Consider the following 19069-nt stretch of genomic DNA (forward strand, 5'->3'; position numbering starts at 1 on the left):
TTAAACTATATATTTAAATCGGATCTACCCATATGCGTCAAAAGGAAAACCTTTGACCAATGTGTGTTACCTGTACTCACTTATGGAGCGGAAACATTAACACTCACAAAAAAGTTAGTGAATAAGATTCGCGTGACTCAGAGGGTTATGGAGCTAAAGATGTTGGGTATCTCTCTGAGAGACCCATTCCCAAACGAAGAAATACGACGTAGAACAAAAACAACAACGCCATCGAAAAAATCGCATTATCAGACAACCGATGGACAAAACGTATTTGAGAGTTGAGACCAAGACAAGAAGCAATACGGAGCAGAGGACGCCCACCAACTAGATGGACTGACGAAATGAAGCGTGTTAGCATCACTGGATGCAAGCCGCACAAGACAGCAGTGGACGTATACCGGTTGATGATGATGATGATGAATAGTATCTGGGTGTAGTGTATATACTTTCTGCTTAAAAGTTAATTCTCAGAAAGAACTAAAAAAGTGAACAGGAAAGGAAAACAGTGAGGTCTGGTGATTTAGGTGGCTACTTAATGGTGCATCTTTATATCATCCACTTATACATAAATTAAGAGGTACTGCTTGGTTTCATTGAAACCAAACTGTTTTATTCGTTATCTAAGATCAGATTTTCTGCATTTGCTATACCTTTTCGTTTTACTTCGCCATTACTACACAAAACTTAATGCTTCTATCACTTCTCTTAGCTTCTGGGTACGCAATATTTGATAAATATGAATTTAGTTCTAGGGTCGATACTATATTGACGAGCAACTTGACGTTAATATTTTCTCTGAATTATGAATGATTACATGTTAGCTTTTTGTGAGACTCATCATTAAAATTCCATCGTTCCTCGACGAGTTCTGTTAAGTATCGAAATATTAAAATAGCTTTTTTATTTTATGTTTTTTTAGCAGTAATTTTAAGTAATAAGAAGTACTGGTGTTGTGACGGTTGTTTTATCAACCAGTTAAAATCACTATAGTTAAGATATTTTGTTCGTTATTAGATTTTTAAAATTTTTCTTCGTTTTCCACTAGTTCTACAACCTTCTGTGTAGCGTTTTTAACAAAATTTGTTCTCTCTTACAGTTCCGGATTCTCATAATCTTGAAATCATTTACGACACTCTACTGGTGGTCTATTTTCTGTGGATTTTCATTCGGTAATATTTCTTCCGTTTGTCTTATTGGCCAATCTATACATAAGTCTGATCTAAAGGATGATAATAAAATTTATAATGTTAGATACTATTTTATTGGGAATAAGCCACAATTGAAAGTTAAAATAGAACAAAGTTTATTGACGTATCAATTTCTACTGCGGAAATCGTTCTCAAAATAACATTAATAAATTAAACAAATTTTGTTTTTTGTTACTTGGTGAAAAATTCTTCTAATAATTTAATTTTATCTGACTTTAAAATGATATTGACAATATTGCTGAATTGCGTTCCTGGGACGACTTTATTGTAAAATAGTTCATTCGATTACATGAAATCAACTTTAACTTGAGAATATCCGTCAGAAAAAAAATCATAGCATGTAATTTCTCTTTACAAAAACAACCACATACCATGATGACAGTAAAATTCTCCTGTTAGTGATTCCATAGTAAGTCATGAGAAAAAAACCTCATAATACTATCCCGACATGGTAAGTATTTGGTCTTACATTTATTTTACTCTGAATAAACACCAAATTCTGATTTTATATGTTTATTGTTCAAAAAACATAAATGATGTATCCTCGATATGTTACTGACTTACTAATATTGGTATTTTCCTTTTATTAACTTCCTCTTTTAATATGGGTAACCAAATCCAACTGCATTCTGCCGAGGAATTTGCTTATTCCCAATAAAATAGTAACTAAATAAAAATGCCACAAGAAAATAGCTTCAGAACAATATTTATAATATCGACGTGATTTATTAGCTCATAGAGTTCGTAGTTTATACAGATTCTACAGAACATTTCATGTCATCTTCGTATATCATGAACAGTTATTTTGATTCATTGGCTATTATATTCATATGATTTTAAGATGCGTCTTTTGTATCGAATCCATTCTTTATTTCAAATTTTTTCAGCAACTGATTTTTTACATTGTGTAAATATCCGTGTAGGTAATGTGACCTATTGAAAGTGTTGTTGTGACAACCTAAATTTATCAAACAGTCATCAAGTAAATACTTAAATTCTAATTTCAAAGCAGGTATAATCGTTTTCATCGTTCTTGGCGTGTGCGTGTAAAAACACTTGCAATAAGTTGTTTCATCTGTCTTTCCTTGTCTAAGCTCGATTCGTTTACTTCCTCCAGTGGCGGAGCAAAATGTAGCATGTCAAACGAAATAATAGTTTAAAAGAAAATTATAAATTATTTTTCATTAAATTTCTAATAACGGAATATACGTATAAATTGCGAAGAAGTATTTTTCTAGCTTGCAGTACAATAGGACAGGATATAACGAAAAGTACATTTTAAAAGGATTTTAAAATATACCCAAAAAGTGTTAATTATTTAACCCACTTTAATTAAAAAATTATACAGATTTTTTAAGTTTTAAGCACTGTAGCGAATTCTGAACTGTTACAACGTACTGACCTTGATTAATTAGCTAATCAGTCAGCGTCTTCACTGGGACTGTCTTCATCATTAGAATCTTCTGCCAAATCGATGATAATCCTACTTTCATTTTCATCATATGTGACCATTTTTGCCCAGTCGTCCTGAATTAATTTTTCAGTATGGTTAACACAACTCACCCACACTGCAGGTGTTGCCTCAGCTAATGCATCGCCCCAAACTTTTTTCACTGATTCATCTCCACCTCCATGTTCTCCAATATGACGATCATAGTATTGTTTAGAAATGCCCCAGACCAACTCAATCGGATTATATTGACAGTGATATGGAGGCAATCTCAAAACCTGATGCCCATGTTCTTGGAGTAGCTCGTCTATAACGTACCTGGTATTTTGTGGTTTATTCTGGCGACAAAGACTCAATAGCTCTGTCTTGTCCGAATCGTCGTCAAAAATTATTTTTTTCGCTCGTAACCATTCTTGTAAGTCCGATTTTTTCCAACTGGCATTCGGTAACTTTTCTATTAAAGAGCTATGGTATGAGGCATTATCCATAATAATTAGAGATGGTTCCTCCAACATTGGTATCAGCTTTTCGGAGACCCACTTTTTACTAGACTCTTTATCCATAGAATCATGATAGTCTGCACTCTTCGATTTCGTAGAAAACAGTAATCCAGCATCTTTAACAAATCCTTGCCTACTTCCGGCATGTAAAACAACAAAGCGTTTACCTGTATTTTCGTGTCCTTTTCTGATGCTTTTCACAGTCATCTTGCCAAGTACGTTTATATGCCCCTTTTAGGAATATCCATGTTTCATCTAAAAAAACGAACTGAAGTGGGCTTGGACTTAAAAAATTTCTCATATAATGCCTCAAAAAATACAGTCGTTTGGAGACAATACATGGTTTCTCACATAGCACTCGTCTACTATTTTCTAGTTTGTATGAAAACCCACAATTTTTCATAAGACGCCACAAACTTGTATCAGAACCGTCATAGAGATGCTTGTTTCTTAATTGTATATTTAGAACTTTAATTGTAACGTGTTCTCCTTTTGCTTTCATGCCATACAGTACATTTCTAATCTCTCCTTTTATAGTATCGCTGACATCATTAGTCTTTTTTTTGTACATTACGTGACTCTCCTGGTGTAGTAAGAGCTGCCCCTGTCTTGTATTCACTCTTTATTCTTCTCACTGTGCGAAGACTGATTTTCAAAGCGTCCGCTACTCGTTCATGTACCTATGATAACGAAAGCAAAGGTCCGTTGTTTTCTTTTTCTTTTTTAAAATACTCCAATAAATGAACTACACATTGTCGCATTTCTCCTGTTATCGTTTTTCCCGGCATTTTTTTTATTAAATAGAACAATTAGTTATTCACAACAAAAAATAATAAGTAAAACTGTTTGGAACAAATTCCAACAATGACTGACTAAAATCGACTAAAACAACATAAAATATCAATGGTAATTGCTACAATTATAAACCTATTAGCCAGCTCATTCAAGAACAATGCCACAAGTCATTATTGCAATGGGTATCGGAAGAGAGAGAGTTAATTTATAATAAACTGGAATTTTTAAGGTGTCGAGAGTATTATTTTATGTCATGGAATTCCACACAGTAAGAGCTCAAACTATTAATTAATTAAAAACTGTTTACTTATAAAAACTATTTCATCAGCTACTTCAAACCTGCACAGATCAGGGTAACATGTTAAAAAAAAAAACACGTCACTGCCAGCTATCTGTATTCGTAAAGAGGCCGAACTTATCACCGACACCGTATCGGCCAAACGCATCGGTGTTATTGCTACAATACTGGGAGACGTGAGTGGTCTCTTCATTTCCTTCTCATCGCACTTTACCATGACGAACGTGACTCGCACAATTAAATTACGCATCTGTGGATCAGAGAGAGAGACGAATATTAAAAATTCCGTAGTAGCTTATTTCAGGCACACGCCAAGAACGATGAAAACGAGTATAGATGCCTATTTTTTTCTGCCAAAGGTATCTCCCCGTTTGGGTCTTCAGACACTAAATTCACTAACTCCTGTCATATTGGCACACGTTGACAATATATTTGTAACAGTAATGAACGACATTTTACTGCTCATTGAACACTACTGTACGTCCAAGACAGCAATAGACGTGAGCTGCGCGCAAACCAGAAGAGGGATGCAGAATTCGTTTGTGGCTTAAAGTACAGGGTGGCCACCGTTCCTATACATATTGACTGATTTCTTTGTATGAACAAAAATGTTTACATTAATCATTGTTTTGCAAAATAATGACTGTTTAACGAGTTGACTAAATTCATATACATGAATATATGGTAGCGTCAAATGATGTCCCTTTAAAATGAAATCATCATCAATAATTTTCACTTTGTCTACAATTTTTTTTCCACTCTTCTACGGAAAATATTTCAAAGATGTCATTCGACATTTTTTTTTTAACAAAATTATAAGTGAAATCTACATTTCGTGTTCCATCATAATTTTTCAGTGCTGCCCAAACACGTTCTATCGGGTTTAAATCTGGATGATATGGTGGAGCCTTAATACGTCCTTTCCGCTATTGCTTATGATTAAATCAATAACAAATTTTACATATTTTGTTTTTATATAATTTTATATTAACATTTAGGTCTGGTCTGATCATGTTGACAGGAACTAGCTTTTAGACATTCTATCAATTTACTCTTTGTTGAGTGCATTGTCCATCACGATGACACTGTTGGCAGATAGGTTACTTAACAACGATTTTTTCTTCTAACCACCTTTTATAGTTGACAAAATCCATATCATCATGGTACCTGATTTTCCCATGGTTCCTCGAACCATAATGATCAAACGTTCGCCCTTGAAGACGTATTTTCAAGTTCCGAGATTCTTAATTCCCAAACCCATAGTTTCTTTGCCTCCTTTGCAATAGTACTATTGTACTATTTTCTACAAAATACAGACTTATATATAGGGTGTTCCATTTGAAAAACACAATTTTGGTTCATTCTGTTATTCTGACTAGCCCTATATAATATATGTAAAAAAATTTTATATACTCCATATTTTGGCCGTAACAAAAGAAAGCCAGAGGTTTGGCACACCCTGTATATAATAGTAAATTAATAACTTACGTGAACCGTAAATGCTTACGATTTATTACCTGATTAGCATTTTTTATCATTACCGTCAAAAAGAAGTTAGACACTGAAATAATAATAACCTCATAGTTTTTTTGTAATTTATTTAGTATCAAAAACTATTCTATAATTAGATCTGATTAAAAGCATATTATTTTAAGAACCGGAATTAAAATAAGGGGTTGGTCGTTCGACTGATCCCCAAAACAATATAGTTTTCGTTTCTTCATGTCTCATAAAAAATATGAAAGGAACATCAACTCTAAAACCAATACTTGAGTAACTCTTAATTAGAAGAACGGTTGTTGTGGCTGCTGCTTCAGTGCCTTCTTCCGTAACCTGTAGGAAAATCTTGTGAATTATTTGATCTACATATAAACCAGGATTTTGATAATTGTTATATGCTGACTGTTGGTCGATAAGATGTCTCAAATTATCAATAGTCTCACCAGATTTCGTAATTACTGTTCTTTTAGTTTTTTTGTTCGATATATTCCTTGCCACTCTACGACCTATTTTATCTCCTAATGTTTTGTTGGTCACTTGGTGGTCGCCTTTGGTATCTTCTACAGTGTCTTTGCAGGTAACATTATTGGAATTACCAAAAATATTCGAACAGTTTACTGGATGACCAGATCTATTAAAAATAATTACATTATTGGGATTAGTTTGGAACGGTGTTGGAGGATTTATTTGAGCTGGAACTCGTCTCAACGGCGTCTTTCTCATATTTGCAGTGGTAGGTGAGATAAGCCCCAACTCTGCCGATTCAGGATTAAATAAACTCCTTACGTTTAATTTATTCAAAATAGGGTTCACGTCTAAAGTACTTTCCACCGTCATTTTGGGAAAACTTACTAGAGCTTTTCTATAAACTGTTCTATCTGCCAAATTCTCCAAGTCTGCTTCTGTAATTCGATTTTGGAACTCTTTAAGCTTCTGAACGCTTGACTCAAACGGCATAATTACGTAGAAGACAGTTTTATTTCCCTTGTAGGGGAGTCCCAAAATTTCACAACCTAATCTGTTATCTTTCAAGTAAGGGAATTCGCCTGCATTTGACATCAATTCCACTTCAAACTCAGAAGGAGACTTCCTTCCATTTGGGTAAAAACGTCTCCTAGAATAAAAAAAATTATCTTTTAAATTAATATAGGATTATTATTGATTAATTTTTAGCAAATTATTACAAAGCTCATGATCTGTTATACAGTGTATCCCTAAAGTAACGAATAAAATTCATAATTGTGTTCTTGATAAAGTTTGGAAAAAACACAAAACAGGTAGATTTTTATTTTCAAATTGTAATTTTTTTGCGTATACACATATTTTTTTTGCATTATAATAATAAGAACATCAGAGAATAAGATCATTCTGGATTGGTATCAAAAACCAACTGACTCCGGAAAATTTATAAATTATTTCTCCCAGCACTCAAAAAGTCTAAAATAACACTATTATTGCGATGAAGAACAGAATTTTGCACATTAGCAATGATATACAAAATAATTTGAAAACAGTTTGCAACATATTTTTGAATAACGGCTATCCTGTAAAATTCTCAAGCAACTAATCTACAACTCAGACTTAAATGACGGATAATATAATAACAGACTAACAGAACCCGTTATTTACAAAATGTTACCCTACGTAAATTTCTTAGCTAACAATATAATTAAGCTGCTGAGTGGAATTAAGCCAAATATAACAGTATATCCAGTTACAGATTATTCTCGAATGTGGTTGGCAGTATATAGGGCAAACATCGTAGTGGTTAAAACAAAGAATAACGTAGCACAAAGTGATTACAAAATGGAAAACATTTTGTGCAGTAGCACACCATTTCAACACAACAGGCCACACATTGAATTTATCAGCTCTTTACATTTGTAGAACATGTGTCTCTCCGGTACCATTATTTGTTTTATAAAATAAAGTACAGCGTAAGTCTTATTTATTTATTCTATCAATGGTCAATTCGATGTTGAACCCATCAGTGACGTTCTGACAGATATTTTCTTTTAAATCCACAACCAAAAGTCTAAGGGAGATAAATCCGAAGAAAGAGGTGACCATTTCAATGAACTCTTTTCTATCTATCTATCTATCGATTTGGAAATATGATTGCTAAGGCAGTCATATTCAAAGCGTAATTCAAATTGCCATCGAAAAAATATGGGCTTACTTTCCTATTTCCAACAATTCCAACTCAAACCTTAACTTTTTTGTGCACTTGTATGACCATCTTGAAATTTTTCCAGACTCCAAAAGCGTATTATGTTTATTAACGGTTCCATTTAAACAAAATGTTGCTTCGTCAAAAACACGATAAAGTTTTTTTTGCGGTGGGACCTCTTCCGAGTAAATTTCGAATAAATATAGGGTTTTCTATTTAGAAACCATCGATGACGTCATCACTTCGACAAACATATAACAGAAAAATAAGATATGCAACAAAAAAAATCAATTTAAAAATAAAAATAGACCTGTTTTTGTTTTTTTCAAACACTATCAAGAATAAAATTCTAAATTTTATGTGTTACTTTCGATACCCACTGTATAGTGTAATGTATCAATATTTGAATGGACAAGGCAATTAATTCATTCGCAGCTTTATGCAGATGATTTATGTTAAAGACATTGGCATGTATATTTTTGTATTTCATCATTATTCCATACATTATTTGTAGTTTAAATGAAAAAAACATAGCATCTTTGGGGATGTAAGGAATTCCACTGCAGAAAGTCTTAATATAAAGCGTTTTCTGCACTGCGCATTATAACTGGTGTAAGTTTGAACTCAGAAATAAAAGAATTTTCTTATTTGACATGAAAATAACTAGAGAAATACGTAAGGGGTTTATTAAATTAATGAACAAGCATTTATTAGTAAATATTACCAGATTGATCACAAATATCTCATTTTCGTCCAGCTTGTTCATTAGCGGGCCATAGCTTGCGGATATTGTCTTCTTATTAGTGGTTATCGAGTACTCAGGCAAAATTTCCCATCAGTTGCTGCTCGTATAAGTTCTTTGAAGTGTAGCCAGGTCCACTGGCTGATGTTTCTCATCCAGGACAGTTCTTTTCTTTCAATACCGCATCTTCCTTCTATTCCACCCTTATTAATTAGGGATGTAATATATTTCTGGTAACTAGTTTTTCTTGTTTCGTCATTGATATGAGTTGCCTCTTTATTAATCGTTGTATAACTTCTTCATTCGATATTCTGAGAAATTTATTCCGTCTTGTTCAGGATCGAGCTAGTTGTTAATCCAATAGCTCAAGTATTTCTAATGAGTTACCTGTGCTAGCGTTCCTCTAGCAGTCTCTTCATTAATACCTCGGAAAACACCAATCCACTGTCTTTATCTTTTTTTTTGTTAATTTATGGGTAACCTTCGTTTTATAGGAGTCAAGTTTTCATTTTGCTACTATTTCAAACCTGTATGTAATATGAGTATCTCTCTCCAGGCAACGCAGTTTAAGACAGTAAGAAAACTCAGAAGATGTAAGTTAACAATTTATAATAAAAGTATAAAGCAAATGTCCTTCAAATATCTAGACGCTAATATCACAAGCAACAGAAATCTAAAAGAAGAAATGCAAACACAAGCGATAAAAGGGGCTAGAATATCAGGATTTCTCCGGGATGTAATATGAAGAAACAAATATATGACCATCGAAAGCAAAACACATTTAAAAAACCTGTGTAAGACCTATTACATCATATGCCACAGAAATACAAGCAGAAATAACCACTACTAAGAAACTACTAAGAACGAGAGAAATGAAGGTCATAAAAACAATTACTGACAAAACACGGATAGAGTGAGGAACAGCGAAATCAAAACCCTGTGTAACTTCCAAGATGTTGCAAAATGGTCTAGAGTCAGAAAAAGAGCATGGAGATACCACGTTAATAGATGGGTGATAATAGATTTGCAAAAGAAGAAAAACCGGCTACCAACAGACCACCCGGAAGACCCCCAAATGCTGTCTGGTATGAAAGTTGGACATCGGAAGCCCATCTTATTTCGACAAATATCCGCTTAACTGATCATTATCAAAACTTCAATTCTAGTAGGGTCTGTAAAATAACTGATGTCTGACTGACGTATTAACATCTAGCTGAATAACCGTGGCTACGATTTTTTTTTCATTAATTGATTAGTTTGATTAACAAGTACTTGTTTCTTATGGATGTTTTTTACACCCATTTCCTCATTGAATAGTTGAGCAAACCTCATTTATGGTGAGTTTCGCGAAATTACGTATTTTCGCATCGAGTTACCAAACTTTCCCGACCCGCGAAACGATCGGATGTTCGGCATTCGGTCAATAGCGTTATTTACTTCTAAATGTTAGCTAGCGTTATCGGTTATTCACATATTTCTACGGGACACTGTTGAATTTCTACGATTTATTTAACCAGTGGCGTTAAAATGAGTCCTTTTAAAATTTACGCAACGAAACTGCACCATAATTGAGTTTGTTGTATTTAAGCTGCTTGAAGCGTGGATTTTTTTCTAATCACATGTATTTTTTCATCTGGCAATTCTGAATGCTTCTTTGTAATCTTGAAAATGCAGAAATACATTCAAAGTACCTCTGGACTAAAATTCAAAATTTTTTCTTGAATGTGCACTGATCGCATGCAGTCATATCACTGTGTTGTTGATGAAAAGATGAAACAGCTGGTGTTGAAATAATAATACCGATAGTTTTTTTTATAATTTATTTAATATAAAGTGATATTAAGAACCTTTATTAAAATAAGGAGTTGGCCTTTCAACTGATCCCCAAAACAATATAGTTTTCGTTTCTTCATGTCTCATAAAAAATATGAAAGGGACATCAACTCTGAAAGTAATTCTTGAGAAAGACTTAGGTAGAGCAATGATGGTTGTGGCCGCTGCTTCAGTACCTTCTTCCGTAACACTTAGGAAAATCTTGTGAATTACACGACTGGCATATAAACCTGGATTTTGGTAATTGTTATCTCCTGACTGCTGATTGATAAGATGTCTCAAGCTATCGATAGTATCTCCATAATTCGAAATTTTCCTTTTAATTCTTTTGTGCTCACCTTTGTAGTCTCCCGCTATCTTTTCACAAGTTGTAATGTTATTGGTGTTGTCGAAAATACTCGAACAATTTATAGGGTGGCCAGATTTATTAACAATGATTATATCATTGGGGTTACTTGAGGACGGGGTTAGAGAATTTATTAAAAATTCGTCTTCTGCAAAGTTTCTAAATGGAATTCCTCTCGTCCTTTCCACACCAGGTGAGATAAGTCCCAAGTTGGCCGATTCAGGATTAAATAAACTATGTACATTTAATTTACTCAAAACAGATTTAATGTTCAAAGTGCTTTCAAGTGTCATCTTGGGAAGGCTTACCGATACTTTTTGATAAACTGTCCGCTCTGCCAAAGACTCCAAGTCTGCTTCTGTAATTCGATTTTCGAACTCTTTAAGTTTTTGAACGCTTGACTCAAATGGCATAATTACGTAGAAGACAGTTTGATTTCCTTTAAAGGGAAGTCCTAAAATTTCACAGCCTAGTTTGTTATCTTTTAAATATGGTAATACGCTCCCCATCCCCATAAGTTCTACCTCAAATTCAGAAGGGGACTTTCTGCCATTTGGGTAAAAAGGTCTCCTAGAATTAAAACAGATTTTTCATTTTTTTATGTAAGTGGTTATATATGTATATATATTAATATTACCCAATCCCAACACCAGCCATTATCAATTGTATTTTGTTTTAAAATTAAATAATTTTTTTTTAATTATCAGTTAATAAGAGAACTGTTAATAAATTTATGGTAATCAATTCATTAATTTTATAAAACAAAAACAGATTTCCATTTAACAAGAAGTAAGAGGGATAGTGGAGTGTTGTCATTTTTTTTCTTGCGTGTCAAGAAAATTAGCGGAATGCGTCAACGTCGCGTATATCACATTATATGCATGAATATTCGAACACTATTCGAAAAAACACATTTTGTTTTAATTACTTGTACAGGAGAAGAGACAGACATCCAACCAGATGGAATGATGACATCAAGCGAGTGGCTTATCATGAATGAATGCAAAAACCAAGAACAGAAATGAATGGACACACCTAAGGGAGGCTTACATGCGACGATGGAATCCAATAGCTGTTGATGGTGATGACATAAATGCAATTTTATATCGTTTTTTTTTTTTCGCCCTTCTCTCTATTCGGATTGCCGAATTGCTGATTCCACATTGGTCCTGCAGTTCTTTTAATATCGTCGCTTCAGCGCATTTGCGGTCTTTTTTATATTTATTCCTACTAAAACAGATCTTTGGATGTTGACTATCCTTTTTCATTAAAAAATAAAGAAAAAGAAGCATGCGCAAAAAAATAGGCTACTTCTGACCATGTTTGCCCCATTAATAATGTTTTCGTCCAATAATGCCCCATCGGAAGTTTTACTATAGAGCAGGTTCGTACCAGTATGACACCGGAGTACATTTTGAATATTTAATACTCTACATTACACGAAACGAATGATCACTGCAGGTGAATCAAAATTTCGGGCCAATGCTTTTTAAATGCAATCATTTTTTTCGAATCCTGAGAAAACTAACAAATATTTTTGAAAAATTTAAACGCAGAATGAAAGACTACATTATTACCGAGGGCCGAAAGTCCCTTAGAATAAAGAAAAAGTTTTTTTGAATGAGATAGTTGAAATTAAAAATCACACTAAATTTTCTCTTTTTTTTTCACCCCTGTAACTTATTAAAATAAACATTATAGAAGTTTTCAGGGACTTTCGGCCCTCAGTAATAATGTATTCTTTCATTCTGCGTTTAAATTTTTCAAAAATACTTATTAGTTTTTTTAGGAGTCGAAAAAAATGAATGCATTTAAAAAGCATTGGCTCGAAATTTTGCGCCTACGCTCGATTGTTCCGTTTAGACGTCTTGATAATATCTTAGCTGGCTCGCAGACTCACGTTGATCTGACGAGTTTCGTGTGTACTAGACACACGCCAGCCAGAAATTTTTCAGGGGGTAGTATAAATGTATAACTGGATCCGCGACTTATGATTGGAATTCGCGAGTAAATCGGTACGGCCCATAAATGAGGTATGATGTATGGTATATATTTATAAATAAATGTACGATGACATATGGGTACCTATGTCTCGGTGATGCCCATTTATTGATCTCTACTGGAACGTGGAAGATGTTAGAAAAATGCAACCATACATAAATACTGTTAATTTATGCGTTTTTATTAAGTAGTATATATCACTGCTCCTAGTTCCAACTGTTTGATTTAAAAGATCAATATATTGAAGCCATTATGCAAAGGTGACCAAATATTTTCCATAAGATGTGTTTTAGAGAAATGTTATGAGTACGATGTCAATCTACACCATCTACATATTTATATACTTTAAATTATTATATGACGCATTTAAAAATAGAGTGGATGGACTGCTTGGGGAACTCAGTTTACCGATCAAAAACATGACTGGTTAGGATGACGCTTGTAGAAACCCTGCAAATCACTCTTACTTACAAACTTGGATCCTTACCTAGAGATCCTAGTGGTCTACACAGATGGGAGATAAAAATTTAAATATGGTATATGAAGTTGATCGAATTAGGATTTGAGAAATAACAGCGAGATGGCCATGACGTATAGACAACGTGTATTGATATCGGAGATAAAAGTAAACAAGATAACATAGGCAGGAGATATGGAAAGAATTCCACAAGAGCGATCAGTGAAGAAATTATATCGAGGAATTCAAGGAAGCGGAGGACATCAATGAAACTCAGCTCATCTACAACATGTTGGCTGAAGATTAATTGACTTGGAAGTAGATAATTGGTCAGGATCAAGTCCACCATGGGCTCTCGTTCTGCGGAATTGTATTAGTATATGTAGTAACAACAGAAACATTGGAAAGAGCTGGAACTGTAATAATAATAATAATAATAATACCAATAAAGATTTCCTGTAATGTATTTATTATCTAAAGATGTTATAATTGAATTTGAGTATAGGCACATAATTTTAAGAACCTGTATTAAAATAAGGGGTTGGCTTTTCAACTGATCCCCAAAACAATATAGTTTTAGTTTGCTCATGTCTCATGAAAAAAATGAAAGGAACGTCAACTCTAAAGCTAAGTTGTGGATAACTCCTAAATACCAGAGTGGCGGTAGCAGCCGCTGCTTCAGTGCCGGTTTCTGTTAACTTCACGTAAACCTTGTGAATTATTTTATCTACATATAAACCAGGATTTCGGTAATTATTGTTACCTCCTGATTGTTGGTTGATAAGATGTCTCAAACTGTCGATGGTATCACTAAAATTCGTAATTACTCTTTTGGTTCTTTTGTGTCCACCTTTATAGTGTCCCGCTATCTCTTCACATGTTGTAATGTTATTAGAGTTGTCAAAAATATTTGAACAGTTTACTGGTTTGCCAGATCTACTAAAAATTATTATTTCATCGTCGTTGGAATCATCGTAATCATCATGACTTTGGAATGGAGTCAGAGGATTAAGTACATAATCTTGCTGTGGAAACGGAATTCCTCTCGCACTTTCGATACCAGGTGACAGAAGCCCCAAGTTGGCCGATTCAGCAAATAAACTTCGTACATTTAATTTGGTCAAAACAGATTTCATGTCTAGAGTACTGTCCAATGTCATCTTGGGAATGGTTACCGTGACGTTTCTATAAACTGTCTTCTGTGCTAAAGATTCCAAGTCTGCTTCTGTGATTTTATCTCTAAACTGGTTAAGATTTTGGACGCTTGAATCAAATGGCATAATTACGTAGAGGACAGTGCTTCTTCCTTCGTAGGGAAGTCCTAAAATTTCACAACCTAATTCTGTATCTTCGAAATAGGGAAATTTGCCCTCAACTGACATCTGTTCTACTTCAAACTCTGAAGGCGAGTTTCTGCCATTTGGGTAAAAAGGTCTCCTAGAATTAAAACAGATCTTGATCTAGTATATATATATATATATATATATATATATATATATATATATATATATATATATATATATATATATATAGGGTGAATCATCACCAACGGGACGGAAGATTACAGTAAAAGGGTAAAATATTAAAAAATTTACAATAGTTTGTATGTTGATAAAGCTACATGTTAAAGTTATTTTGAAATATACAGGCTGGCCCAATCATTTGCTGCGTGCGTATCAAAGTTATATTTTTTCTTATGGGACCTCCTGTATTTTACATTGTCCGCAAAAAATAAGGTACAGTTTCATAACGGTTCTCTATACCTACAGAGTGTTCTGAGTTATGTCGACTTTTCTTAAAGTTTTAAAAGAAGAGTCATTCTCAACTTATTTAAGCAATTATACCAAATTTTCTCATATGTCTAAATAGTTATACATTTGATGAGTATTAAACAACTCTTTACAGGGTGTTACAGATGCTTGCCATCTTGTGCAAGTCAACAAGGGATTATATCTTCAAACGATTTACTTATTTAACATGATTTAACATATCTGGTGTTATAGACGCAAAAGCGTTCGAAATTATTAAATCATCTTCTGGAGTAGTAGGGGGTGTAGTATATTCAATATTTTTAATATAGCCCCATTTAAAGAAATCCATCTTGGTCAATCTTGGTGACCTATCTCTATCTGGTCAATTATATGGACCGCCTCTATATATCCATTTAATTCTAAATTTTCTATTAAGGTACTTTCTAACATCCTACACCACGTAAAAAATGAGCGGGAGCTAAGTTTAATTCGAGCCACATTTTTGTTCTGACGCTAAGTGGAATGTTATCAAGAAATATCCTTCTTCTTCTTGTATGTAGGCTTTAAAGCCTGTTTCTTCTTCAATATTAGCCTCCTAAATTGTTTAAATTATCGTACCATCTTTTTCTTGGTCTGCTAATACTTCTTCGTCCATTTGGTGACTTATCTCGTGCTATTCGTACCATCCTATCCTCTGCCATTCTACTAATGTGTTCGTTCCACTCCTGGCTCCGTTTTGTCACCCATCCATTTATGTCATCTATATTGCCTGCTCTTCTTATATTTTCGCTTCTCTCCCTATCCAATAGACTTTTCCCTGATATTCATCGGAGTATTTTCAACTCGGTTGTTTCTAGTAGCCGTCTCGTTTTAGATGTGTGTTAATATAGGTCTAATTACTGCTCTATAGATTCGTGTTTTTGTGTCTTGACTCAGGTGTTTGTTTTTCCAGATTAAGAGATCCTGCCGCATTACTTGCTTTTAAGCTTTTCTGTCGTACTTCTTCTTCAACATCTCCGTAATTAGTTATATCTATTTCCAGATATCTAAACCTTAAGAAAGATCCAACGGAAATTTTTGACGGACATCTCAATGGAATAACTTTTTTAAATTTCTTAAATTAAGGTTTTTGGATCTGGATGGAAGAAAGATCCAAAAACCTTAATTTAAGAAATTTAAAAAAGTTATTCCATTGAGATTTCCGTCAAAAAATATGGACCGGTAAGTACTCGTCCATAATGCCGCCCCAAATGTTAATACTCCATCGGTGTTGAGCATCAACAGTATGAAATAAATGTTTGTTTACTGTATCATAATAATGAAAATTATGTATATTTACTAGACCATTATTGTGACAAGTAGATTCGTCAGTAAACAGTACGTTTTTAAAAAATCAGGATCTTCTCCAACTTTATCCAAAGGCAAGAAACAAAAATTTTAACGTTTATCATAATCCTGTTCTGTCAAATGCTGGTGTAGTTGAGTGTGATACAGATGATAGTGGTTTGTCTTAAGTACTCTACATACACTCGTTTGACTGATTTCTAATTCGCCTGAAATTTTTCTAGTACTAGTATTTGGGTTTTCTGTAATAGAAAGCAGGACATTAAGTTCGTTAAAGTTGTCACCACTAACTGTTTAATTCTTATTTACGTTTTCGTATGCAAAATTACCAGTAGCACGGAATCTATTAAACAATCTCTCACAAAACTTCACTTTTTGGGTGTTTCTTATCAGAATACTTTTAGTGTAAACCAGAAGCTAAGAAACAATTTTCCAAACATTTCTTAATACAAAGTACCATGTTGACTCTTTGGCAGATAGCATAATTCTTTATTTTTAGGAACAATTAAATTTAAAGATAATACACTAATGTTTATATTTTTGACAATTATACAGGGCCCCATAAAAAAATATATAACTTTGATACGCTGTAACTTATTGGGACACTTTGTATATTTTAAAATGTAGCTTTTATTAGCAAACTATTAATGCATATATTTTTTAAATCGTTTACCCTTTCGCTGTAATATTCCTTCCCGTTAGAGGTGACGCACCCTGTATATATATATATATATATATATATATATATATATATATATATATATATATATATATATATATATATATATATATTTAGATTCGAGATATGTAGAAATTTTCGAAAAATTTATTTCCAGTTTATAAGGGACCTCTAATTTACTTATTCTAGACGGAGACAGATTTACCCAAAGTTATTAAGTAGCTCTATGTTGTGCAATCCAGAAACACTTTGTGCGAAAGTTAATATTATAGCCCCTTTATTTTTTTTTTATTTTCTGAATTGTTTTTTCTGAAAGTTTTTAATTATAAAGTTTATTGGCATTGCTTGCTTCGGCTACTATGTCTGTTCGCCATATTACTAATTGTTTCCTAAATTCTAAAGATTCAATTCCGGTGGCATTCAAATTCTAATTCCTTACACGAAAAAAAAAAGAATACTGAGTACTACACCGTTGTAAAATTGTTTGTTGTTAGCTTGTGGTTTAAATAAAGAATAAACTTAAATTTGCTGGTTATTAACCCAGATACTCCTACTGTCCGTTAAAACATGCGCTTTACAAATTCCTGTATTATTTGACATTTACTATTATTTACTAGATGTCACAACGTAGCCTGCTTTTTAAATATGCATCAGTAGTGGTTTGCATTTATCTGCAGTCGACGTTTAGCTAAGTAGGGTGTCGAAAATTTGCAATAAATATTAGCGCATGTGGTATATACAAAATGGATAAAAGGAAGTAAGTATTTTGAGGATACTATGGCATTATTTTTTCAGAAAGATTTAACATTTACTTTCGTTTTGGATTATATTTTACTATAGTTATTACTGTTATCAATATTTATTCTTTTTTCTGGGAAAAATAATGCTCAAAAACGACTGTATGTTATAACATACGGTAGGATAACATGCTACTCAGTCATAACATATTGTAACTTTTTAGTTATTGGACGAAACCATTGACTCTCAATGAATTAGATGAGATTGAACACCTAGATGATCCATCTTCATTACTTGATGGTATTATTGTCTTCCCTTCATCCGAAAAATATGATACCGACGAAGATTCCGGGGATGAAAACCACATTGACATAAATAACCTTACAGGTAGTCAATTAGAAGTACAAGCTGAAGTTGTTTTTGATAGTGCACCGTTGGAGGATGAAGGGCAGAATGAAATTATTATTTCGGGTCCAGAAGATACTACAATTGAAGATTCTGATAGTGAAGATAACCTTCTGTTGTCTGTGTATGTGTCTCGCTTTAGTGTAAGTGCTTCCCAACCTAAACCGAAGAAAAAAAGAGAGTATTCCTGGAAAAAACAAAATATTGATCCCAATTTTTCCGACTGGAAGCCAGTAAGTGCACCAAAAAATATTCTCACGCCTTTACAGTTATTTTCCCTTTTCATTGATGATGAAGTTGTGGACCTAATTACACATTTTAGTAATCTATCTGCATCTCAACACAATCGCTCTGGAGATATCACTCAAAATGAAATTAGGTGTTTTGTTGGGATATTACTTCTAAGTGGATATTTCCAATTTCTTCGAAGGTCTATGTACTGGGAAAACAACGATGACGCAGGGTGTAAGTTGGTGTATTCGGCTATATTGCGAGATAGATTAAATTTTATTATGCAAAATATACATGTTTCTGATAATATCGAATTACAAAAGGCGATAAATTTGCTAAAATGCGTCCGCTATTTGTCATAATCAATAAAAATTTTCATATGTTTTGTACATTTGAAGAAGATCACAGTGTTGATGAAGCGATGGTCCCTTACTATAGGCAGCATGGATTAAAACAGTTTATCTGAGGAAAACCCATTAGATGGGGCTATAAACTATGAGTCGGAACCACAAAACAGAGATATCTCTAGTGGTTTGAACCTTATCAAGGTGCCACAACTCCACTTTCTGATACATACAAGGAATTAGGATAAGGAGCCAATGTCGTATTGTCATTTGC

At 33.5% G+C, this 19069-nt stretch overlaps 1 protein-coding gene across 1 annotated transcript in view; it reads right to left on the bottom strand.

The window, feature by feature from the left end:
• LOC140449084 (uncharacterized) overlaps window positions 1-19069 on the bottom strand; it is a 58686-nt gene that overhangs the window by 3552 nt on the left and 36065 nt on the right. The window contains exons 4-6 of the mRNA XM_072542227.1: window positions 13823-14740; window positions 10636-11415; window positions 5909-6868 (exon numbers count right to left, since the gene is read on the bottom strand). Of these exons, the coding sequence (XP_072398328.1) occupies window positions 5909-6868; window positions 10636-11415; window positions 13823-14740 (2658 nt within the window). The remainder of the gene's footprint in view (window positions 1-5908; window positions 6869-10635; window positions 11416-13822; window positions 14741-19069) is intronic.

The sequence above is a fragment of the Diabrotica undecimpunctata genome, chromosome 8, assembly GCF_040954645.1.
Source record: "Diabrotica undecimpunctata isolate CICGRU chromosome 8, icDiaUnde3, whole genome shotgun sequence".
Classification (NCBI taxonomy): Eukaryota; Metazoa; Arthropoda; class Insecta; order Coleoptera; family Chrysomelidae; genus Diabrotica; species Diabrotica undecimpunctata.